At 36.7% G+C, this 25,296-nt stretch overlaps 2 protein-coding genes and 1 non-coding gene across 3 annotated transcripts; all 3 read left to right on the top strand.

The window, feature by feature from the left end:
- Nucleotides 1–14,392: 14,392 nt before the first annotated feature.
- On the top strand, nt 14,393–14,464 carry TRNAQ-UUG (transfer RNA glutamine (anticodon UUG)). Its single transcript has one exon. It is a non-coding gene; the product is annotated as a tRNA-Gln (tRNA).
- Nucleotides 14,465–14,790: 326 nt separating this feature from the next.
- On the top strand, nt 14,791–16,478 carry LOC102602454 (CBS domain-containing protein CBSX5-like). The gene is made up of 2 exons (XM_006343180.2): nt 14,791–15,314; nt 15,498–16,478. Exons 1-2 carry the CDS (start codon nt 14,962–14,964, stop codon nt 16,342–16,344), a joined length of 1,200 nt encoding a protein of 399 aa, XP_006343242.1. The 5' UTR covers nt 14,791–14,961; the 3' UTR covers nt 16,345–16,478.
- Nucleotides 16,479–17,076: 598 nt separating this feature from the next.
- Nucleotides 17,077–25,296, top strand: LOC102602118 (altered inheritance rate of mitochondria protein 25). The gene is made up of 12 exons (XM_006343179.2): nt 17,077–17,275; nt 17,696–18,280; nt 19,120–19,206; nt 20,305–20,346; nt 20,468–20,512; nt 22,279–22,344; nt 22,460–22,516; nt 22,607–22,668; nt 23,445–23,565; nt 24,040–24,111; nt 24,491–24,597; nt 24,758–25,296. Exons 2-12 carry the CDS (start codon nt 17,696–17,698, stop codon nt 24,786–24,788), a joined length of 1,275 nt encoding a protein of 424 aa, XP_006343241.1. The 5' UTR covers nt 17,077–17,275; the 3' UTR covers nt 24,789–25,296.

The raw sequence follows: 25,296 nt of genomic DNA, 5'->3' as shown, positions 1-25,296 counted from the left end.
TCATGTAACCAGTTTCGAGTAGCAACAAGTGTTTGGACATTTTCATGGTGGATGCAACTTCTATACTTAGTGATTTCCTAAAAAACTTTAAATAGATTTTGAGTTTGGATCTCTTTAATTTTAAATTTTAATATTATATTATATTTTTTTAATTAATTTGTATTAGCCCACGGGCCGGCCCTACCTATATTTCTCAAGCCCCACAAATCAGCAGGCTTATTCAGGCCGGGCTAAAAAAACCTTTTTTAAAATGGGCTCCAAAATTTTTAGCCCAGCCCTATTAAATCCCGGGTTAGGCCAGGCCGGCCCAACAGGCCTAGCCCATATTGACGGCTCTAGGTTAAACCGATAACGATCAATAACCGATAAACCAATAACCGATAAGTCAATATCTTAATGGTTCTACAACGGTTTAACATCTCTACAAACCGATAACCAATAAGTCAAACCAATAAACTTCAAAATCGAACCGAACGGACCGGTACACAGTATTAAGAAAAATCGTGAATTTTTAGGTTTAAATTTTATATTAAAAAAAATGTAAAAACTAGGTGATTTTTATTTATTTACTAAGCCCTGATTGGCAAATTACCAGGTAGTTGCACAAATGGAGGAAGGCACAAGTGGATGCAAATATTTTCATCATAAAAAGATAAATTATATAGTCTTCGTGAATAACATTAACATATTCTGTGAAATTTTGACGTTTGAAAGGATAAAGTATACACAAATTTTACTGTCCACTTAGAACTTTACATATCCCTTAAGAAATAGTGATAAATATGAGTATTTTACACAATTCTCAAATTATGTCTAATATTAGCTTATAGATATATAGATTTAGGGAATAAATAATTAATATAAATAGTAAAACATGAAAAGATATTTTTTTCTTCTTAATATGTGAAAAGTAACAAATAAAAATAAACATATATTTATTGTATATTGGACAAATAAAAATAAATGGTAAGAATATGAAAAGGACATGCTAAAAGAGAACATAATATTTAATAAAAATCAACATATATTAATTGAATAACTAAAACACAAATGAATTATAGTCTTAATTATTATTTTTTTTTAAAAAAATTAAATGGGGAAAATGAGTAGACCATGAGGAAAATGAAAAGACCGCCCTTTCGTTTTCCAAGAACAACATTTCTTCATTTCCTTTTTATTGAACAAAAAATTTCTGCAATATATAGTTCTTAATTTGTGTGTTGCTACATATTTTTTTGCCTTTTAAAAAATATGTTTTGGTTATGCAGCTACTAATACTTGCATTACGATAGATAGTATACATTACACTTTGAGGTGCGACCTTCTTTTCTGACCTTGCTAAATGCTTTGTGCACTGAACTGTATTAATTATGCATTTGAATGAATTTTTTTTGATTAATTTCTAAAGATGAGTTTTCAAAACATGAAAATGAGTTCTTCAATTTCAAATACTATTTTCTTTTCATGTATCATTCAATATATGTCTAAAGTCTTACTATATATAAGTTGGTAAAGTGAATTTTTGGGATTAAGGTGTTTTTATTGTCGTATTAGTGAATTTCTTAATATAAATATTGATTTAATCAAAAGTTACTAGTTCACGTGAACTTGTACATAGTTATACTGTAGCTCCGCCCCTTGTATATAGAAATTTGTATGCAACATTTTTTATTGTAGTATTCATTTTTTTGAATAATTTTTTTAGGTATGAGAGGAGGTTCTTCTATGGAGAAAATGAAGATTTCAAGGCCTAAAGATATTGATTTCATTGATTTGGTTCTCAAATGGTCTATCAAAGATATTTTTGATGAAACTTTGTATCAATTTCAGGTAATTTCATCGAGTTTAAGTTATATGCACGGTCAGTGTATACAATTTTTTGTAACTCTTTATAGGTTGTTCAAAAGAAATCTACATGTAATCCTTTTAAAAAAGAGAAACTGACATAAATAGTCGCCCACCAAAATAATAGCCTGTAAATGTATATTTTTGTATATTAATATATGATATACGTAATATATAGTGTAAATTTGAATGTGTAACTTGTTCTGAGAAACTAGGATTTAGAATCATGAAAATAAGTCAAGTTTACCGGCTACAATAGTTACATATACACTTGACATAATTGTATACATAAGAAGTATACAAAAGAGTGTGTGTTTGTTTCAATTGCATTTTGTTACTATATGATTTTGATGTAATTTCATAATGTGTAGGTGGAGAAGATTCCTGAATCATTTGAATCAGTAGATCATTACTTGAGTTCTTTCGTCTTCCCTTTACTCGAAGAAACACGAGCATATATTGCTGTTTCCTTGAAAGACATAGTCAAAGCACCATTTGCTGAATTAATATCCTTTGAAGAAGTACTAGAGCCTAATGGATCATTGGTTTTTGATGTTGAGGTTAATTATTGGAGGAACCGATGTTGTGATGGTCGCGTTCCTTATAGGACATCACCGGGAGATATTGTTGTTATCTCGAATGTTAAGCTTGAAGATGCTAGTGACCTGCAGAGATCGGTCTATTGGACATTTGCATATGTTACTGATGTCAATGAGAATGATGCATTGGTTAATTTTAAAGTAAGAGTTCCTCCAGGTAGCGGAAATGTTAAGGGTATGCGAGGATCATGCCATGTAGTGTTTTTAGTAAATGTAATGTCGAATAAGAGAGTATGGAACATGTTGCGTGTGAGAGAGAATTTGAATATGATTGAGAAAATCCTTTGCCCCGTGCAAGAGGTAAGTGATCTTGTTGATTTACTCGCTTTTAGTAGGCATTTGGAAATGAATTTGGTGTTAAATGATGTAAACATTTGTTGATATTTGTCCCCTTGCACAAACAGATCGAACAGAAATGTGACTTTTGTTCAGAATATGATGCACCGGTTGGAGAAGTTATGTCTAGCCTGTTGTCCAAGTTGAATGATTCCCAGGCTAATGCAATCTTTACCTCTCTAGCCGCCGTGAGTTGCTACCACAAGGCTTCTGTTGAACTTATTTGTGGTCCACCTGGTACTGGAAAGACTAGGACACTAAGTGTAATGCTTGTTGAGCTGCTGCATATGAAGTGTAAAACTGTTACTTGTGCCCCAACAAACGTAACAACAGCCCGAGTTGCTTCCCATTTGGTTAAACTGGTCCGAGAGTCGTCTAAGAATGAATATGATGGCTTTTGTCCTTTGGGTGATATTCTCTTGTTTGGGAATAAGAGCTGTGAGGATGGTGAAGATATTGCGGAGATTTCCCTCGATTATCGTGTTGACAAGCTGGCGGAGTGCCTTGCGCCAACGAGTGGTTGGAATGCCTGTTTAAGTTCTATGATTAGTTTTCTGGAGGAACTCTGTGAGCAAGAGAAAGCTCCAAAGGTAAAGGTGAAAATCAGCTCATCGGTAGATTTAGTCCGATCGTGGTTTACTTCGAAAGCTTCATCTCTCCGAAGGTGCATGCTTATGATCTGTACACATGTACCTATAGAGTTCCTTCGAAAAGAAAATGTTGATAGAATGGTGGTCGCTCTCTCCCAGCTTGATTCTCTCGAGAGGATGCTCTTTTCTTGTCAGCAACCATTTGGAGTGTCTTTAATTATCCAGTCCCTGAAAGATCTTCAGCAATCTCTCTGGACACTGCATTTTCCTAGCGTGATGAGCAAGGATCTGATAATGGAGTTCTGTATCCAAATGGCTTCCTCGATTTTCTGCACTGCTTCTACTTCATATAAGCTACATTCTGTGGAATCAAAGCCGTTTGACTTATTGGTTGTAGATGACGCCGATCAGTTGCAGGAGTGCGAAGCAGTCATACCCCTTCAACTTCGAGGTTTAAGGCATGTTGTTCTAGCTGGAGATGAGTTCCAGCTGACAGCGATAGTTAAGAGTAGAGTACGTATCCCTTTTCACCTTCAATTTTGAAGAAACTTCATCTGACATAAAGTCAAACCTCTCTATAACGGCGTTGTTTGTCTTGATACGTTTTGGTTGCTATAGCTAAATGATGTTATAGAGACATAACGTAACGTGAAAATTGGTTCCAAAGAAAACTTACCTGTTATAGTGAAATTTTGTTATAGGAAGGTCTGACTGTATTTTTACCATATTTATTTATAGAAATTTATTACTCCTTACCAGATTTCTCGTGAAGCTGGACTTGGAAGGAGCTTATTCAAAAGACTCGGTTCGTTAGATCATGTTAAGCACCTGCTTAACGTACAGTACAGGATGCATCCTTCAATAAGCCAGTTCCCAAATTCAATTTTCCATCGTAGGCAAATCATTGATGCCCCGGATGTAAAGAGTAAAGCATATGAAAAAATACATCTTACAGGACAGTCTTTTGGTCCGTACGCCTTTATAAATGTGCCATGGGGAGAAGAAGAGCTGGATAATCTTGGACATAGACGAAATTTGGTTGAGGTTGCGTTGGTCATGCAAATGGTGCAGAGCTTGTTCAAAGGTATAATCATATCAAAGAAAACTTATACATTTTTTCATAATATATTTTTCCGGACACTGATTAATTAGTTTTTGATCCTTCACTTGTTAATGTGCTGTCTTCTACTAATATTGTTAAAATTATGACGATGGACGAACAGTCTTGTGTTTAAGGAAGCATTGTCTAACATCGATATATCAATTATCGAGGTTGTTTGTAGGTTCCATCAGTACATCCATTTTTTACACTCATATACGATTCTAATTTTTGCAGCTTGGAGTACGGCCTCCAAGAAGAAACTCCGCATTGGTGTTATATCACCGTATGCTGCTCAAGTTTTGGCCATACAAGATAGACTTGGTCAGAAGTATAATAACCATGCACATTTTGAAGTTAATGTGAAGACAGTTGATGAATTTCAGGGAGGGGAAGAAGATATTGTTATAATATCTACTGTGAGATCGAATCATGCTGGATCCATTGGCTTCCTGTCTAGTCTTCATTGGACTAATGTTGCTTTGACCAGGGCCCGGTACGGATCAATTTGATACACTGCTTCTTCACAATTTGGATCATTAATTCTGCTTTGTCTAAGATTTTTCATTCTTTTTCTAGACACTGTCTCTGGATATTGGGCAATGAACAAACGTTATTGAATACTAACTCCATCTGGGAAGAACTAATTCTCGATGCCAAGGATCGTCAATGCTTCTTTCATGCAGATGAAGATACAGACATGAGAAAAACAATTTTAGATGCCAAGAAGGAACTTGATCAATTGGACGATTTTCTAAATGGGGATAGTATTCTATTCAAAGAACAAATATGGAAGGTACACACATTTCTTAGAGATTCTCTTGCTTTTGTTCCATAGATAGATGGACGAAATCATATTTCTGTCTTTTACACTAAACTTTTTCTGAGTACCGCATTGTGTAACTTAGTCTGATTGGAGATTGGATAGACACGGAATGGAGGAGTTGAATTATAGTAGAATCATTTATAACGAATTCATGATGCTGTGAACGGTCATGCACTCTAATCTTTGCTCTTCGAAAGTGTGTTTTTCCTGTTATCTTAGTTGTTTTCTTGTATTTTGAACACTATATATCGAGGTGAGGTGTGACTATAGTTAGTACTTTTTGTCTGAATTCTGAAATCCGTCGAGGTTTGTTTATATTATTGGTGTAACAATAGCTCCGTAGAGGGCCTGGTTTATCTTTTTGATTTTTTCCGAAGATATGATCTAATGATGTAACATTGCAACTGCTTATATCTTCTATTTGGTTCTTCAGGTAGTGTTCAGTGAGAATTTTGGAAAATCATTTCGAAAGTTGGCGTCCTCGTGCTTGAGAAAGTATGTGTTAACTCTTCTGGTTAAGCTTGCAAGTGGATGGCGCCCGAAGAGGCAGAACGTGGACTTAGTTTGCAAAAACTCATCTCAGGTGGTTAAGAAATTCAAGGTAGTTGAAGGGCGATATCTCGTTTGTACTGTTGATATTCAGAAAGAGGAGTTTTTTTATACACAAGTTCTCAAGGTTTGGGATATTTTGCCTTTGGAGGAGTTTCCCGGGTTTTTGAGACGACTCGATGCAGTATGTTTAACGTACACTAAGGACTTCATCAACCTCTGTAATCAGAAGTATTTTGTGGGGTAATGTTGTTTCTTTTATCACTCCATTGTTCTCAATATTATGATAAACTTAAGTTGTCTCCTTTTAAAAATTTCTTTGATTCTAACTTTTCGTCTTCTGTTTAGGGATTTGGAAGTTCCAAAGTGTTGGGAGGTTCATCGTGAGGTTGTTCAGTATAAGAACGATGCTGAGAGAAAATTGAACCGTGAATCGGGATATGTTGAGAATTCAAGAGTGAGTGAAAGCTTCTTGTTAATGAAGTTTTACTCGTTATCATCTGGTGTTGTCACACATTTGCTCTCCGATCGCCATGGTGAAGAAATAGATGTCCCTTTTGAAGTAACTAATGAAGAGAGGGAGATAATCCTTTTCAATAAAAGTAGTTTCATACTTGGCCGCTCAGGCACAGGGAAAACTACCGTGTTAACAATGAAGCTGTTCCAAAAAGAGCAGCAACACCATAGTTCTGTTCATGGGTTAAATGTAGCGGAGGAGTCAAGATTTGGACTATACGAGGAACATGAAGATGACCAATGTATCAGAGAGACTAACAGGACTACCTTGCACCAGCTATTTGTCACTGTTAGTCCTAAACTGTGTTACGCGGTCAACAAACAAGTTTCTCAGCTGAAAAGGTGATTCATCTAATCTGCTACCGTAGAGTTGCCTGATGGAACTACTTTCTTTAACGAGTTGTTTGTCTTATCCTTGGACTAATTACTTGGTTTTATTGTTCGTTTTGTTTTGTTTTCGCGGTTTATATAGAAATAAACAAATTTGTAGAAAATGGAAAATGGTGATGTAAGAGTGGATAAAAGTCCCACATTGGTTGGGGAATGAATTGGTGGTCTCTTTATATGAACTCGGACAATCCTCCCTCATGAGCTAGCTCTTGGGGTTGAGTTAGGCCAATGTGTCATATCTTTACAATTTATGTGTGTCTTAATTAGTTTGACTGGGCACGAAGTTTATAAAATTAGGAGGACTTTCGTCCACTTTAGTCCCTCCGCCCTTTAAATCTTGCAGCTTTGGGCACGAAGTTTATAAAATAATGAAGACTTTAGTCCCTCCACCCTGTAAATCTTGCAGCTTTATATAGGGTAGCCGTAGAAGCTGTTGATCCTAATTTGTGCTCCTTAAATCTGCAGGTTTTCTCTTGGTGAAAGTTTCTGGGCTGAAAGCAGCTTTGAAGCTGATGAGTTTGATGGAATGACGCCGTTTAGGGACATACCGAATTCTTTTATAGGCATTCCATACAAAAAATACCCTCTTGTGATCACATTCCATAAATTCTTAATGATGCTTGATGGAACGGTAGGTTCTTCGTACTTCAATAAATTTAACTTGAAGTGGAAGCTTTCCAAGGACAGAAGCTTGAGGTCAGTTGCCATAGAAACATTCATAAGAGAGAAGGAGATCAGTTATGATCGTTTTTGTTGCTTGTATTGGCCTCACTTCAGACGTCAATTGACGAAGAATCTTGATCCTTCAAGGGTCTTTACAGAAATAATGTCTCATATAAAAGGTGGGCTACATGCTGGGGATTTTCATGACGGGAAGCTTAGCAGAGATGCTTATGTTTTAATGTCTGAAAACCGTGTCTCCAATTTAAGTGTGGAAAATAGAGAGGGAATATATGATATTTTCCAAGCTTACGAAAAGATGAAGATAAAGCGTGGTGAATTTGATATATCTGATTTAGTTAATGATATTCATCTTCGACTAAAACGTGATCATTTGGATGGTGACAAAATGGACTTTGTATATATTGATGAAGTTCAAGACCTGACAATGAGGCAACTTTCTCTTTTCAAATATATTTGCAGAAATGTGGATGAAGGGTTTGTTTTCTCGGGGGATACGGCCCAGACTATTGCAAGGGGTGTTGATTTTCGATTTGAGGACATAAGAAGTTTATTCTACACTGAGTTTCTCATGGACTCGAAGAGTGATGTCCGAAGAAAAGATAAAGGACAACTATCATGTGTTTTTCAGTTGCTTCAGAACTTCCGTACACATACCGGTGTACTCAAAATTGCTCAGAGTGTGATCAATCTACTCAGTCATTTTTTCCCTCAATCCGTAGATGTGTTAAAATCTGAGACAAGTCTTATAGGTGGTGCATCTCCTGTCTTGCTCACGACCAGAAATGATGAAAATGCTATTATTACTCTTTTCGGGAACAAGGGGAATAACAGTGGCAAAATAGTAGGCTTTGGTGCGGAACAAGTAATATTAGTACGTGATGAATCTGCGAAGCAAGAAGTCTATGGTTTAGTTGGGCAGAAAGCTCTTATTCTGACCATAGTTGAATGCAAAGGGCTCGAATTTGAGGCAAGTCTTCTGGTTGCTTATTGTGCTTAAGATATCAGTCATCTAATTCATTTTTCTTACTTCCTTCAATTTGAGTTAGAAGTTCTACGTGTCTTAACTCGAGGGTTTAACAACAAAGAATTGTTCTAATCTATAAAAATCAGGATGAGGAATATGTCTAAATAAAGATATGCTACTCGTAAGAAGATGCCTCGCAAAACGAGCTAATATCTCCTCCGATTCATATTTGAGTAGGTAGAATCAACTGTTTTGCTATATAATTTACTGAATTCTCCTGATGATACTTCATTGATCATATGTAGGATGTACTCCTGTACAATTTTTTTAGCTCATCGCCACTCGGAAATCAATGGAGAGTTGTATATGCGTATATGAAAGAACATAATTTAGCCGATTTGTCCTTCCCAAGTTTCTGTGATGCAAAACATAATATCTTGTGTTCTGAACTGAAGCAACTTTACGTGGCTATTACTCGAACACGGCAAAGATTATGGATTTGTGAAAGTCTAGATGAGTTTTCCAGGCCTATGTTTGACTACTGGAAAATGTCATCTCTTATGGAAGTAAAGAATGTACATTCAGTCACAGATACTATGCAAACTTTCAGCACTCCGGAGGAGTGGAAATCGAGAGGAATGAAGGTCAACTCAATCTTCCTCATTCCGTTGCTACTCTCTCGTACATTTTTCATTGCATGCTCTCAACTTCTTTCTGTCCTCCTAAAGTGTTTGATGTTCAAATGCAGCTGTTTTGGGAGAAAAATTATGAGATGGCACGTATGTGTTTCAAGCAAGCGGGTGAAACAGATTGGGAGAAAAGAGCAAAGGCCGCTTATATCATGGAAACTGCAGAACAAATTCGTTATTCTGATCCCGAAAGGGCTCGCATTAATCTTCTGGAGGCTGCAGAGATATTTCTTTCTATTGGGAGATTTAAGTCTGCAGCGGAGTGTTTTTATGACTTAAAAGATTATAAACAAGCAGGTATGAAATTGGTGATCTTACGAAATTGCTCTTTTTTCTTTTTCTCTCCCTTCTCTGCTGCTTCGCATTTCCGTTTCTAGAGTTTTAAGTATCCACTTTTGAGCTTTAGTAAACAAACATCATAAAATTATAAGCTTGAAGGTATAGAAGCATATTGATTGACAGAGGCGGAGCCATCATTTCAACTTTATTAGTTTTGTATTTTTGAACGATGTGTTCAAGTGTTAATAATGTTCTAAACTTAAGTATTTGATATATACATATGTAGTGCATTTCCTTTGCGACTTCTTCACTTAAACATGAGAAAATATCATATCCGATCATGTTTTTCGGTTTATATGTTTAACTTGTAAGACTTACATGCAGGAAGTATTTATTTGGACAAGTGTGGTGAACTGATAAAGGCTGCTGAATGTTTTACGCTGGCCGGTCGCTATAAAAAGGCAGCAGAAATTTATGCAAAAGGAAATTATTTCACAGAGTGTCTGTCAGTTTGTACCAAGGGAAAATGTTATGACTTAGGTCTGAAATATATCGATTTCTGGAAGCAACACGCTTGTCAGCGCGATAATGTTGGGAAAAGTGCTGATGAAATTGATGAAATCAGGATGGAGTTCTTGGAGAGTTGTGCATCTAACTCTTTTGTGCATAAGGACAGAAAATCTATGATGAAATTTGTCAGAATTTTCCCATCAATGGACTTGAAGCGCAAGTTCTTAATGTCTCGAAAGTGCCTCGATGAGTTGCTTCGTTTAGAAGAAGAATCAGGAAACATTGCTGAAGCTATTGAAATCGCACGTTTGATTGGAAATGTACTTTGTGAAGCTGATCTTCTTGGGAAGAGAGGGGATTTTGATAAGGCGTGCTCACTCATCCTCTTGTACCTTCTCTCTCACTCATTATGGATGGTTGGAAGTAAAGGTTGGCCTTTGAAATCGTTCGTGCAAAAGGAGGAACTTTTAGAGAAGGCGATGATATTTGCGAGGCAGAGGTCAAATTTTGAAACCCTGTGCAATGAGATTAAGGTTTTATCGAATGAGTCGGTTGATTGGTCAGTCTTGAAGCATAATTTCATTGCCTCTAAGAAATGTAAAAGTTTCCTAGGTGAAATTTTGTGTTGTAGAAAGATATTGGATTTTCATTTTCAATATGACGTAACGAATTATGTTTGGGATGATAAGTTATCGGGTAGTCTAAATGGTTCAGAAGAACTGATTCCGTGCAGCCCGGTTAGTGTTGGGACACTGTTTCACTTTTGGAATTCGTGGAAGAATAATGTTGTTGATGTTCTTGATTCTCTTGAGTGCCTCGGAGATGTTGATTTTGGTGAATTCAAAGGAGTTGGTGAATTCTGTCTAAAATACTTTGGTGTAAGGCAGCAGTTGAATGGTCTCAACGTTACGTATGTTCTGCTGCATCCAGCAGCCGAATGGGTGAAAAATATTCAGAGCTCTGTTGTAAGACGGAACAAACAAATGGTATTTGTTGATGCTCGGCATTTTATCTCTGCTGTTCATACTCATTGGCGTACAGCATTACTCGTAGTTGGTCTGAAGGTTCTTGAAACTCTTGCATCCCTCTATGAGTTGGCTGTAAAGTCGTTGCCTTTATTTTGGCAAAGCGTGTGCCTGCTAAATGTGTACGAGATTGCAAAGTTTTTATGTGAGTCCAAGCACCATGTCTTGAACAGTTTCGTGTTGAGAATACAGAATGTTTTGACACTAGTGTCGACAAAATACTTTGAGAAGATATTCCCCCTCGATTCTCGACAGTCAATGATGGGACAAATGATTTCTCTAAGGAGAACGAGACTTTCTTGTGATTTACTTCAAGAATGTATTGTCCAGGATATTGGTACTAGTGGTACTCTTAGCTATGGACAGATTGGAAGGATGGTGATCATATGCCTTGCTTCGGGAAAACTTCCCGAGGAGCTGTATGAGAAAATTGTTGGAAGAATCCCATCAGATGTTCCTTGGAAGTCATTCATCGAAATTCTCTATTGCACGAAGCAGAGAGAATGTTGGGAAGATTTTGATCAGTCAGGCGATTCTGTTGGAGACCAATCGTTGAAATTTCAAGAAGTTCTATTGAGCAACATCAATCTTGAATGTCATGAGTTATTGCAGAAATTTTGTGAAGCTTTGCAGGATACATTTAGCGCGAATTGGAAAAGAAGAGACGAGAATTGGACAAAAATTGGCGACTGTTTCTCCCCTGGCTGCTTCTTGTATCTTCTCGAGCATTTCCTGATTTTGGTATCTCAGTATCGTGGAATGTTCTTCGCGTTTAAATCTTCATTTGTGGAATGGCTGATATCTGAGCAGTTTGAATCCCGACCAACTTCTAGGAATGCTGTTAAGACACTGGTTTTAGAAGAATTATATGATTCCATTCTTGTGATGGTACAAGAACTCATTTTTGACAAAGCTTGTACAGTAGAGTGGATTGCTCGATCGAAAATCAATGTTGATATGTACTATAAGCAAATGGTCTTGAGATTGGTGTTTATCCTGTGCTTACTGTGTCTGAACTGTGAGAAATACTATGATGTTCTTTTCAAAGTGCTTAGTATCGACAATGTTAGGAACCAGTTTCCAGAGGAACTTTATGTCATTCTTCAACGAGGAACAACGGAGAATAACTACATTCAGATCAATGATTTTGTTGAAGCTTTTCAAAAAGGCGGCGATCCTCTTTTGGTTGTCAACCTTGGTGAGATTGTTCCGGGAGTTGAGTATTCCAACGCCGTCTCTGTGCAGCTGCGAGCAGATTGCAGCAGAGAAGATATCTTGAGTTTGTTGATTCCAATAGATAAAACTACCACTGTTCCAGAAGTCATGTCATGCGTGAATTTTTCCTCATATTGTGGTGATCAACCAAAGATTTCGACCATTACTCCCGTGCCAGATCAATACGTGCAACTGAATTGGGCTGTGTTTCAGGAAGTATCAGACGTCTTGAAGTCTAGTGGCTCCGATGACAGTGGAACTTCTGCAAGTGTCTCAACTGTTAATTTGAAGGTTTAAACTAATCCTAATTCTCTTAGTGTTATGCCTTGGAATTCAGTAAAATTATGTGTTGTGCTCGGGTCGAATTGGCTGTTTTCATGTTGTTTTTTTTTTTATATCAAGTTACTAAACTTTGTGTTTTTCTTGTTTCAAGGAGGAACTGAATGCTAATGTAAGCTTCTTAACCGCTGCAATCAATCTGTGCTCGGAGAAGAAACTTTATGTTGCTGAGGACATGATAGAGGAAACACGTAATATGCTTCAGGAGTTGATACAACTCCATTCATTGATGAATACGAGGTTCGTTGGTTCTTAGTTTCTTTACTCTACAAATTTATGTCTTCTGGATTATATCATATTACCTTTGGTTAAGCATATCTTTCTAGATCAATAAACGTAATTCCATCACCATCGCCAAGATTAATTTGAACGATGAGGGGCAGACGACATGGTTTCTGTCAAGTTCTACATGTAAAGGCGTACTATGGATGTTGAGATGCATAACATGTCCCCTAAGATGTAGTGTTGATCATATACTTCTCTAACCTTACAGACGAAACATTAGACTGTCATTCAACGTTTGCAATAACTTATAAAATTTTAGAACGTGGTCTAATGTTTTGTCATTAAGATATTCATTGTGATCAAAACGGTAAAAAAAGAGCATCATTTACTAAACAGATGTCTGTTTTGGTGAATCGTTGTGTTGTTTTCTCCTAGCAATATACATAAACTTTTGTCTTTTCATTTTGTAATTTTGTTGTATTATTATGTTTATGCAGTACTCTGGAAAAGGAAAGCATTGAACAATTGCTAAAGAGCTTGCTAACAAAAAAAACCAAGCTAGAAGTTTTCTTGAACCATTTCATTGTGCCCAAGGATATAATCATCGCGTTAGAGAACCAATGCGCGGAGAAACTTTATGTATCGTGTGATGAAGTTGCTACGATGGATCTTCTTCCGTCTACTGGTAGTTCCGAGACTCGAGGTGGTGGTTACCAGGCTGAAAGGAAGCAGGGGAAGGGGAAGGAGAAATGTAAAAAACAAAAAGGAAGTAGGAAGAAGTAAACAAATATGTCAAGGATCTATATGATAAGAGTGAGTATGATATGGTTTACTACTATACTTATTGTACATTTTTGTGTTGTGAATACGAGTTGTGGAAGCAGTCATTAATGCTTGCATTAGGTTTGCTAACGAGGTATGTTGATTGAACATTTTTTGTGCCTTTTTACATAACTACAAAAGGAAAACACCAACTTTGACCGACGTTCTGTCAATATTATGTAAAGTACGTCGAAAATATTTCCAACGGGCCAAATTAATTTCAAAGTCATATTCTGCTACAGTATGTGAACTGAAATATGGTCGATAGACGATAATAATAGCCATGAAAAAAGCTCAAAAAGACAAAAGAATTGCACTTCACCAAGGATTCTCTGAATCTAGAGGATTTTGGAAGCATTACAAAATAGATAGACATGAAAATGTTTGTTAAAAAAATTGTCAATAAGGACGACAAGAAACGTCATTCGGGTACGCAGGGTAAACTCCGCTAGAGGTGAGCGCTGGGTAAACCCCAGCGTGCCACTTTGTAATAGCTTGCAACCACACAGGGATGTAAACCACACTAGGCAAGTCCTATGCGACAGACTCAGCTCAAAAGGCATTGAGGGGGATCGGTTCCGGGTCATCCGTGTGGATAACCACCCTCCAAATCAACTGAGTTATCCCTAAGGATATGTCCTCTTTTTATTTCAGGTATATTCAGAGAAAAAAAGATAGTTCGGTATACAAAACATCTTGTATTAGTAGGGTCTGAAAAAGGATATCACCTCGAAGGGTGTTGTATAAACAAGCTACCTTAATGCAAGTATTAGTGACTGCTTTTATGATTGAACTCGTAAAAGCTGACTAATTTTTTTTTACAGTTAGTGACAAGTTTTTCAATTAACAATCAAGAATATGATAAATGTTTGGAAGCTAACAGGACATCCGGTTCTATGGTGTAGTGGTTAGCACTCTGGACTTTGAATCCAGCGACCTGGGTTCGACTCCCGGTAGGACCTTTTTTGTCATTTTCTCTTCTTTTTTTTTTTTTTGGTTTTTCACTCGGTGTCCGGAGCCTACATTGGAGCTCCGACTAAATACGGATAGCACACTGCAGGCCCGTTCGGGGGTGGAGCTCCCAAAATCAAACTCGAGACCTTTGGTTAATGGTGAAGCACTCCCACCAGTGCACCACGACCACTTTTTTGTCATTTTCTCATTGTTTCCAAATCAAACTTGTTTAACCACTTGTATCCTCCCGGGCCCCACAATCTGTGTCAAAAAACTCATCCCTCTTACCGGTTATTCCGGTAATCTCCCGCCTATAAATATCTCAATCTTCCTCCATTTTTCCTCAGTCGTCATCCCCTGAGACGGCCACCGGATCTTCTCACACGGCGTTTTCCGGCAACTCAAAATTCTCCATTTTTGCCTCGCCGTCTACGCCTACGCCTATTTCTCTTTGTTTTTTGCATTTATATTATTAATATTATCTATCTCGGTGATTATCATTTGCATGGCAGTACGTTTTTTGAATCGAGATGTATCAGATTTATGCCTTGGTAAGCCGGCGTTAAGGTCAATTCCGGAGAATGCCACGGTAGCAGAGGCGTTAATGTTGTTGAAGAGATCCGGTGAGACTCATGTAAGCGTATGGAATTGCGATCATTCTTCTTCGTTTCTAGAAAAAGCTAAAGCTGATGATGATGATGGATGTCATTGCGTTGGGAAAATATCTATGGTGGATGTAATTTGCTTTCTCTCTAAACAAGAGAATTTGATTGATTCTTCCAAGGCATTTGAAGTTCCGATATCGAAGCTTTTGCCTAAAGGAGATTCAATTGTGAGGCATTTGGATCCCAATTCAAGGTTTGTGTTGCTCTTCTGTTGAATTTTGTTATCTTAATAATACTTGCAGCAGAAATTTTTGCCCAATTATCCTTTTCCTGGATCATTTTTCTTAGTTTTCAATGGATCTATTGCTGGTAGATTGATGTTACTGATGTTTCCTGTTATTGGTAGTCTTCTGAAATTACATTTCTGTTTGTTCAGCTTGCTCGAAGCTATAGATTACATGATTGAAGGTACCCAAAACGCGGTCATACCAATTTACAACTATGCAAGCACAGATTCAAGGAAAAAATCATCCTCTCCGAGATCTACGCATCATAATGGAGTTGAATATTGTTGGCTAACACAAGAAGATGTTGCACGTTTCCTTCTCAATTCCATTGGAGTCTTCTCTCCTATGCCCACGTTTTCGATTGAATCCCTCAACATCATAGATCACAACATTATGACAGTCGGCTACCACGATCCTGCAATATCTGCTTTGGATTCCATTAAACTAGCAAATATTGAACAAACCGCGTTGGCAGTTGTGGATAATGACAATAAACTAATTGGGGAAATCTCTGCTTCCACTCTTGCATACTGTGATGAAGATGTTGCAGCAGCAATCACAACTCTTTCAGCCGGTGATCTCATGGCATACATCGACTATGGTGGTCCTCCAGAGGACTTGGTTGGATTGGTGAAAATGAGGTTGCAAGAGAAAAAACTTGGCGTGATGACCAAACTGATGGAGGAAGAATTTTCAGTGTCGTCTTCATCATCTTCAGCTTGCAGTTGTTCTTCTGACGATGAGTCTGGGTCGAGTAGAAATGGATCAGGACGATATTCCTCATCAAGAAGGTCAGAGGCGATCACCTGTTATCCCGGGAGTTCATTGGCAGCTGTGCTAATTCAAGCACTTGCACATCGTGCTAGTTCCGTTTGGGTCATTGATGAGGATCACAATTTGGTTGGAGCTGTATCATTTAAAGGAATTTTGAAAGTTTTTCGGAGTATTGCTAATGCAAGGCTTAAACCTGAGACAGAGAATTTATCAACCCAATAATAATAAGACCACTTTGTATCCATCCATATATTAGTAGATTATACTGCAGACTATATGTTATGAATTTCACATGATTGAACAAAAGACCTTTTTGATGGTGATTTATAAAAACCTTGTGTTTTGATTTTTTGAAACTCGTTCTTTGTGTTTAACTCTATGGTTTGAGTTGAATTTTTTTCTTTCAGCCGAGGTCTATTAGGAACAACCTCTCTCTCCGTGCACTCTAACTTCTTCAAATTACAAATGCAATAAAACATGCACAAGACTCATTCATCATTTTCAAGTATTCACATACTAAGTGAGATGATATATAATTATAACTACATAAATTTCTACAACTTATTTAAAGTAACAAGTTTTAAAAATCAATTTTTCTTTCCTTCTTAAATTTCGAAGTAAAGAAATTATCTTGGTTGGAACATAGTGTGTTCGAACTTTATCACTATGAAATCAAGAATTGAAGAGCTTAGAACGTTGTAGTTGGAAATTTGTTTGACTTGACACGAAATTTAAGAAAGTAAATAAGACTTTTAAATCTTGTGATCTTAAATTAAAAATGTGTTAAATGTATTGAAATTTTCTTTAATCTTATGATATTAAACATGTCATATGAAAAGTTAAAATTACAAAATTATTTAAAAAAAGACCTTTTTATAAATGGACTAAAAAGAAAATGACTCTAAAATTGGCCAACAAAAACAGGGATAAAAGTGTAAATGACTCTAAACTTGGCCATCTTTGCACTTCTCCCGCTAAACAGTCTCGGGCACAAAACTCGACCCGACCCGACAATAGTCTCATTCATTCTCCATTTCTTCTTTCTGGTAACTTCAAAGAACAAATTCTCACTGTACTTCCCTTAACGCCATTGAAGTACCAGCAAATTCTTCTGTAGATCAACATTTTTGATATTCTTCTCCGTTATGCTAAGGTGAGAATAATTCAATTGAAGTGTTTATGAATTTGTGCGTTTTTGATTGTGTGATTGGTTGAAAAACCCCGTGTTTAGATATTTTTGGAATTCATTCTTTTGTATTTGTTTGTTTTGCTAATGACTTGTTTAAAGCTTTACAGTTTGAGTTTAAGTTTCAATTTCATGAATGTGCTGTAGAGGCGAAACCAGAATTTGAAGTTTATGTGTTCGGATTTTATTCCTTTAGAATTACTGGGTTTTAAATTAGTAATTTCTTAATACATATATAAGGTTTGGAATCAAATTTAGACTGATGAGCTAGCTCCGTTCCTGATTACGAGTTATGAGTAATTGATTTTTGCTATGTTGTTTACTACTTAAGAATGTGTATTCAATATAGATTGATAATGTATTTGACTAAGATTATTTTATCGATAGATGAGCTGGAGAATGAGTTTTCGTTGTTTAGCTAGACAATACAAGTGCAGATCATCGGAAAGTTTGGGGACGAATGAGCATTGGAATGGGATGTTTGTTGTTAAAAACAGTTCTTCTGTCCAATCACAGTTACAAAGAAGATACCTATCGTCTTCGCTTAATCAAACTGGAAATCTTTCTAGAGAATTGACCTTTGAAGGAAATATGCTAGGGAGGGATAAGCTGCCTGGATTTGTTACTGGCATTGCCCAAGGGGCAGGACCAGGTGCAATTGTTGTATCTCGACAATATGGGAAGAGGTCGGGAGATGGTCCTGATTTGAACAGGGATTTTTTTGTGCAGCTTTGGCTTGCTGACAAAAAGAAACAAAGATCTGGAAGAAAACAAAAAAGAAAATTGAGAAATACTGTAGACCAGAGGGGAACAACAGGTTTTGACACATTTTTCCAAGTTCGGTTTAGAAAAATGTTCTCAGGTGCCTCCATTCCAGAAGAGACACCTCACAAGAAAGTCAAGCCAGTTCTCAAGCAACCACCTATAAGCCAATCTGTGACAGGTATTTTGGAGCCAACATCAGTTGAGGAGGTAGAGTTGTCAAACCCTTCTAGCATTCATAACAAAAGAAATGTAGAATTTTATGTTCAACATATATGCCCCCTAACATGAAACTGAATTCCCAAGTTATAGCTTTAATTGGTCTCCTATCTGCAAAATGGCCAATCGCTTCTGTCTTTGTTGCTTCATTTAATTTGAATAGGTGTGCTCAGGATCTGACTAGGTTGTTTACTTCCTAATTGATGGCTCTAATGAGTAATGTGTCTAATATTGCTCATGCATTATAAAAAGTGTTTGCTCTGCAACTGGTTTTGCATTTACTTTACGGGAGATCTTTGACTCTACTCAGTGCTCTAGTCACCTTGCTCCCTTTAGAGGGACAGAATCTCTAAATCCTCATATTTTCAGCTCATCGATTATATCTTTAAAATGTTATTTTCTTGCTTAAGGAACTATGTATCTGTTCGCTTTGTCAAAGGGTTCTGAATTACTAATCATTTTAAAGTCAGTTTGGTTATTGCTTAAGTTCTTCATCTCAAATACTGGCATCCCTGGCTGTTAAGAGTAGCACTAAAGGCTTTGCTGAGCCAAAGTCATACTTCCATCAACTACCCTGTTTGTCTAGGGTACAATACAGAGTCACTCTATATTTTCCTTTACAGACGTGGCTGGAACGTCTCTTTTGTAGTTCATGAACTCTTTATTTTAGGCTGAAAAATTTCATTGTAATTTGTTACCTTTCCTGCTTAAACATGTACTTATATATTGCTATTGTTGTCAATCAGAAAATGTATAATTGTTGCCTTTGTTTCTGTTAAGAGTTGGAATGTATAAAAAGCACCGAAATTCCAATATCTTTCTTCTTTCAGGCCATGGTTGCACCTCTTCTTGCAAGATCTAACTTGCTGATAACAAGAGATATTGAGTGGGCTAATCTTATGCTTGGTTTTGAGCAAGTAAGTTTGTGGCTTTACTAATTTATTCTTATGAACATCATGATTGGTATTGCAATTATTATTTGTATCTATTTGCTTGGTCAAAAGGTTCTAGATTACTAATCTTTTAAAGTCATTTGGTTGCTGCTCAAGTTCTTCATCTCAAATATGTCATATGTGGCTGTTGAATGAGCACTAGAGGCTTTGCGGAACCAAAGTCACACTTCCATCAACTACCCTGGGCATATGGAGTGATCAATTAGAAAAATCTGAAGAACCAAAATTAGAAAAAATCGCACCAAACCGAATTTGAAAAAAAAAACGGTTTGGTATTTGGTACACCCTTATGAATAACCGAAAACCGAAGTTCGAAAGAACTGAACTCCCACCTCTACGGTTTACATTCGTTCATATGGAATTGGAGCTTAAGTTTAGTGAACTCCCTTATTCAGAAGTCTGATGCAATCATGTTCTCTATATTCTCTATATTTTTGGCCCAACTGTACATTTTATCTTGTGTATTCGCTCACTCTGGGTTTCTCTCTCAACTCAAACCATCAGAGCAGTATTTTTTCTTCAAGCCCATTTCTCTTCCTACTAAACCTACTCTGTTCTCTCCGGGCTCATCATTTTTGTTGAGTTCCTCTGAACTCCTCAACAGTCTACGCTGTTGAGTACCCAAAACACTTGAAGAGAGAAGGAGAACCAAAATATTTACTTCAGTTGTAAACCCTCAAATTTAATTATACTCCCTCTATCCCAATTTATGTGGCATAGTTATAGTCTATCCCAAAAAGAATGTCATCTTTCCATATTTTGAATCAATTTAAGTTTAAAATCCCTGTTTTACTTTTAATGAGATGATTTATAGTCACACAAATGTCTAAGACTTGTTTTAGACCATAAGTTTCAAAAGTCTACCTTTTGTTTCTTAAACTTCATGGACGGTCGAACAGTGCCACACAAATTGGGACAGAAGAACTCTTCTAGAGTTTTATTGTGGTGTTGAGATATTGGGGTTGGATGTCTCTAAACATGTTCTTTTTAATCTACTTTTTCTTTTTCTTTGATATACTTTGACTACAGAGTTTTGTGATTGATTTTCTATATAATTTACAGGAAAACAGATATGCAGTCATGGATGTCTGCTTCCCACAATCGGTAAGTAACCTCTAATGCCTTCTAGTTCTCTCACTGCAGTTTACTGCTTGCATAGACAATTTGATCTAATAAAATTTCCCTCATTGATAAATTAGTTCTTACTTGTATAATGTCTTTCTAGCCTGTAGGTTTCATTCGTGAAAAAAGTAATCTCCTTGCAAGACAGGTACTTCTGGTTCTTCGTTTTGCTATCTACTTTTGATTTGTTTGTCTTATTTAACCTTTTGCTCAAAAGTAGCTTGTATTTCTATTATTGTTTGGGTTCTCGTTGAGGCTGTGAAAGAAGGTTTTTAGCTTAATGATCCGGCAGTACTGTAGAGTAATTCAGAGGAGAGGCTAATTAGGTATATTTATGAACATATATCATGCACATGGTTTTCACATAACTTTACATCACTGACATGGTCAATCATCATCTTTATTGTCATTTTCTAGTTGATTAATATGCAAGCAATGCATCCTTAATCAACTATGCACTTTTTGAACATCACATACCATGTATCGATGTTGGTTATATGAGATTGAGAAGTCTAAGCTGGACTGGATTGGCTAAGTAGAAGTTTATTGGGAGTAAAACCGGAGGGTGACTCGTGACTGCATGAATTTGGATGACAAAGAGTTGGTGTCATCAATTGAATTTCCCCTCAATGGTCAAAGATTGTAGAGGCCGAGTGATTGTTTTAGATGATTAGCATGGTTCAGTGATTTAAATGTAATTTATGTCTAGCTGATTGAATTTGCATTGGGTGCATCTGTAGCTTTATGAACCTATTCCAGCTATCCCTTGGTAACAGGAGAAGAGCATGCATTAAGTGTTGGTTGTTTTGAGAAGTATAACAAGCAAATAGTCTATATAGAAATTTATGGAGTTGGCATCAATAAACTGGAGAGTGAGGGCTGCAACACTGGAGTAGTGATGGTGATTCTGCCTGTAGAAATCATGCCTGGGTATATGAAAATGCAAGTTGCATCTTGTTGAAGATGAAAACTCGATACTGGAAAGTGGCGGCATATTTATAAGTTATACTGAGATCAACAAAAACATGTTCTCATTTATGTAGTTGGTCTTCTTTCATGCTGGTAGAGTAGTTGACTGATCCACAGATGCATATCCACCCTCTTTTGTTGGGAGGTGTTACCAATGTCATTGTCTTATATGTTGTAGAGAATATGATTAACGCCGGAGTAAGTGCTGAAGGCTGCAAAATAGGAGGTGACAGAAACTCTGAATGGGAGAGTGGACTAATAGGAGTTTTGAATACGAAAAATTGATATTGAATGGTGGTGACATATTAGGATAGATATGACACGAGGGTTCTTATACACTGTTGGTATTTCTCATGTTATTGGCTAGTATAATGCACTCCCCCATATATAATCATGGAGAAAGGTATCTTCACCAAATTAAAATATCTGTTGTGTGGAGAAGGAATATGATCATTAGCTAAAACATCCAATAAAAAGCCACAATGTGATATTTTTCCAGTTCATTTTCTTCACTCCTGTTTGAATATTCTCACAGAATTTTTTGAATTAAACTAGTTGCATTTGTCTTTTAGCTTTCTGGTGCAACCTACCATTGTACATGATGTATTTTGTAGATGCAATGATTGATCTGATAAGGAGAATTGCACTCTCTGTAATTATCTTTTGAAGCACAGGCTCAGTGCAGCTTTCATTTGTAAAAAGATTCTTATTACTTATCCTAAAAAAAAAAAAAGAAGAGAAAGCATCGTAGATGAAAGAGAGCTTCAGAGAACCTTGCATTTGCATCAGGTTTCACAAGTGAAGCTGCATCTTGTTGCATTAATTGTCTGCTAACTAATACCATACACTGGCAGCAAGCTGATGCTTTTTTCTTTTATTAGAGTGCACCGGGACTTTTATAATTTTTATTATCTTTTCACCTAAATGTGTTGTTCTTTGTTGTAGTTTCTTCGTACAAGGCGCCCATTTGTGGCTTACGTAACTGACGGCCTTGGCAATGAGCTCTTTAGGGTACGAAATTTAAAACAGCGTTTTGTATTGTTCATTGAGGTATTCAATTAGCTCTAATTTCAGAATATATGTATACCCAGAATTTATAATTATCTATCTGTACTGATCAAATAAGGTTCGGAGGCCCTTTTGGTGGATCAACAGCTCAATTTATGCAGAGATAAATGGAGAAGTATGCATTTATGCAAGCCATTCCCGTGAATTGTCAATTTTTAGGTCATATGTTCCAGTAGTTTTAAGCTCTCGTTGTAAATGTTTCCAGGAGGTTGGTGTTGTCCACAGAAGATGGCATCTCTGGAGGAGAATTTATGATCTGTACTTGGGGTAATCTCCTTTTTGCAATATTTCCACGTATTTATGTTAGTCACAAATTATCTCTCTATCCCTCAAATCTCTTGTTTCGAGGGGTTGTATGGTTTGAAGATCCAATTAGGTGGAGTCAGTAACATGGATTTACTTAAGGAATTGTGGATTGGTTGAATAACTTTCATGGTTCATTGAATTAGTGCGGATTTAAGTTGGATTAAGGTTTTTAACATGTAAACTGAAGTTAATTGTGTTCCCAAAGCTTAACATATTTTGATCTCACTATCTATAGTGTGAAAGAGGAAAAGTTAAGTTTAGCGAGTATGGGTGGTTTGATAATATCAAGTTCTTGAAATTTATCACACCTCCTGGATTTTCTATTAAATGGAGAGATGGTCGACAATAAACTTGGAATGTCACTTATGCAACTTGTTTTCCCACCTTCCATTAAGGAAGTCAATTTCCTCATTTTTAAGGAGTTTGTTTTCCTAAGAATATGTTTTCTAAACATTTTGACCAACCAAACATAGGAAAATTGGAAAACATTTACCAAACACACCTTGGTGTAAAAGTGAGCCACAAACACTGAAGCCTTCGATACTCTCTGCAGAAATGTAATGACTTGTGGTCGCTATAGTGTCTAAATATTTCCTAGTTTAGTATCTAAATGACTTGCTGGAAACACTTCTGACTCTTGAAAGCACCCACTTTGATCCGTTATATCAGATAAATAATGTTGTTCAATGGACTTTAGCTTATTTTATGACTTAGAACATGTTTATCACATGTTGTAGGAATAAGCAGTTTGCTGTTGTTGAAAATCCTGGCTTTTGGAATTGGACATTTACTTTGAAGGACATCGATGGGAAGGTGCTGGCTCAGATAGATCGTGATTGGAGAGGTTTTGGTTTTGAGGTGATTTTCCTTCTTCCTTTTTTTTTTCCTCTGGTTGAGTCTGCTAATTATCTCAGGATACATGAAGCAGAATGGTTCACAGTTACAGGAAAAATGCTTTATTACTTAGTCATGAAGTTGATTGTGTCTACTTTCTAAGATAAATTATATTTGTCTTCTTTGGTCGGAGATGCTATACGGTCAAAATTCTGCATTTCTTGCTGTTTCTTATGTCTCATTTCTCTCACATTGTGGCATGCCAATTATAAATATTATGCGTCTCTTCTGCTGCATTATCATATTTCAGTTCATCACTTTCAGTGGATTACTGACAATATTTTTAAACATGGGAGTCTATTGATTTGAAATGATATGTAAGCTCATGGTGGCCCGGAACATATTTCTATGATATCCTTTTTTGGTTCTGTTGAAATAATTCCTCAGTTTTCAGCATTTTTATCACAAAGGACTAATGTTGTGTTGTTTGTGTGACAGATATTCACTGATGCTGGCCAGTATGTGATTCGGTTTGGGAATGCTGATTCCAGTATTTGTCCTGTTACAGGGGTAAAGCAACTCTACTGAATCTAAAGCCTTCACTTATTTTTCCAATCACTCATAAGTGGGAGCACCTGTACTAACATCTTAAACCTTCATTTTTTTTTTCCAATTATTCATAAGTGATCCCTCACCTCCTGACCCAACCAAAAAGCAAAAAGCAAAATAAAAAGTTATTTAAAAAAACTCTCCTATTTTGGTGATGTGATGGTGAGACTGGTGTGGGAAGACTCAAACTTGTTTATTGAACTTTTCTTGAATAGTTTATTGGTTGTTACATGTGAAAGTGTGTTGAGAACATCTTGAGATGAGCTAGAAATGCAAGATGGCATGTATTGCGACCAGTGGCAGATGATTCACAATTGTTTTGGTTTCTTTTTCAATGTAGATTGAAGAGTTGGATGTAGCACGCCCATTAAGCCTATCAGAAAGAGCAGTAGCTGTTGCACTTGCTATATCTCTTGATAATGATTATTTCTCAAGACATGGAGGCTGGTGAGTAATTTGGTACTCCATGAATCCTGCATGTGCATAACAAAATGAACTGTTTTACCATTGCGAGGATAAACTGCACATTTGCTGGCATGTGTATTTTCCTTTTATTATTTTTTGAGACCTGACACCTAACATGAAGCCAAATTTGATTTATCCTCAGGGGAATACCGTTATTTTTAGTCGGTGAATGAGATTAAATGTATACTTCACCAGAAGATGTATAGACCAACAATGTGGGAGTAATCAGGACCCTGTTTTCTCAAGATCTCTGCAGTATTCTTCATTATGTTTTAGATCATCCTACTGCAAAAAAGTTTCTGCTTGATCATTCACTGGTTCCGCTTTCAAGAATTTGTCGATGTAGTTTGTTGGCCTTCTAGACTTCGCTACATAGCTTATGATGATGATGATGATGGTGTTAGGATACGTTTTCACACTGGAGTAAGCTCCCACCCTTTAGTGTTTTGATGGGCACGTTATGTGATATCGAGACATTTTAGCTAAAAGCTTTGACTTGCTGTTTACACCCTTGAACTTAATTGCTTTCTCTACTGAGAATCGACACGAAATGTTATGCTATGTCAGTATCGGTTTGAAATGTATACTGGCTGAAATTTTTTAGCCCTTCCTGAACAAGTTGGATTTGACACATTTAAAGGTATCTCGTGTAGCAGCATGCTGCACTTCTTATGAGCTGAA

This window comes from Solanum tuberosum, unplaced genomic scaffold, assembly GCF_000226075.1.
Source record: "Solanum tuberosum cultivar DM 1-3 516 R44 unplaced genomic scaffold, SolTub_3.0 scf00039, whole genome shotgun sequence".
In the NCBI taxonomy this organism is placed as follows: Eukaryota; Viridiplantae; Streptophyta; class Magnoliopsida; order Solanales; family Solanaceae; genus Solanum; species Solanum tuberosum.
This window is presented reverse-complemented; position numbering and strand designations above follow the sequence as displayed.

Coding starts and splice junctions, on each gene's coding strand:
- LOC102602454 (XM_006343180.2), top strand. CDS start 14,962: ATGGCAGTACGTTTTTTGAATCGAGATGTATCAGATTTATGCCTTGGT. Junction 15,315..15,497: donor CATTTGGATCCCAATTCAAG/GTTTGTGTTGCT, acceptor CTGTTTGTTCAG/CTTGCTCGAAGCTATAGATT.
- LOC102602118 (XM_006343179.2), top strand. CDS start 17,696: ATGAGCTGGAGAATGAGTTTTCGTTGTTTAGCTAGACAATACAAGTGC. Junction 18,281..19,119: donor AGCCAACATCAGTTGAGGAG/GTAGAGTTGTCA, acceptor TTCTTCTTTCAG/GCCATGGTTGCACCTCTTCT. Junction 19,207..20,304: donor TTATGCTTGGTTTTGAGCAA/GTAAGTTTGTGG, acceptor TATAATTTACAG/GAAAACAGATATGCAGTCAT.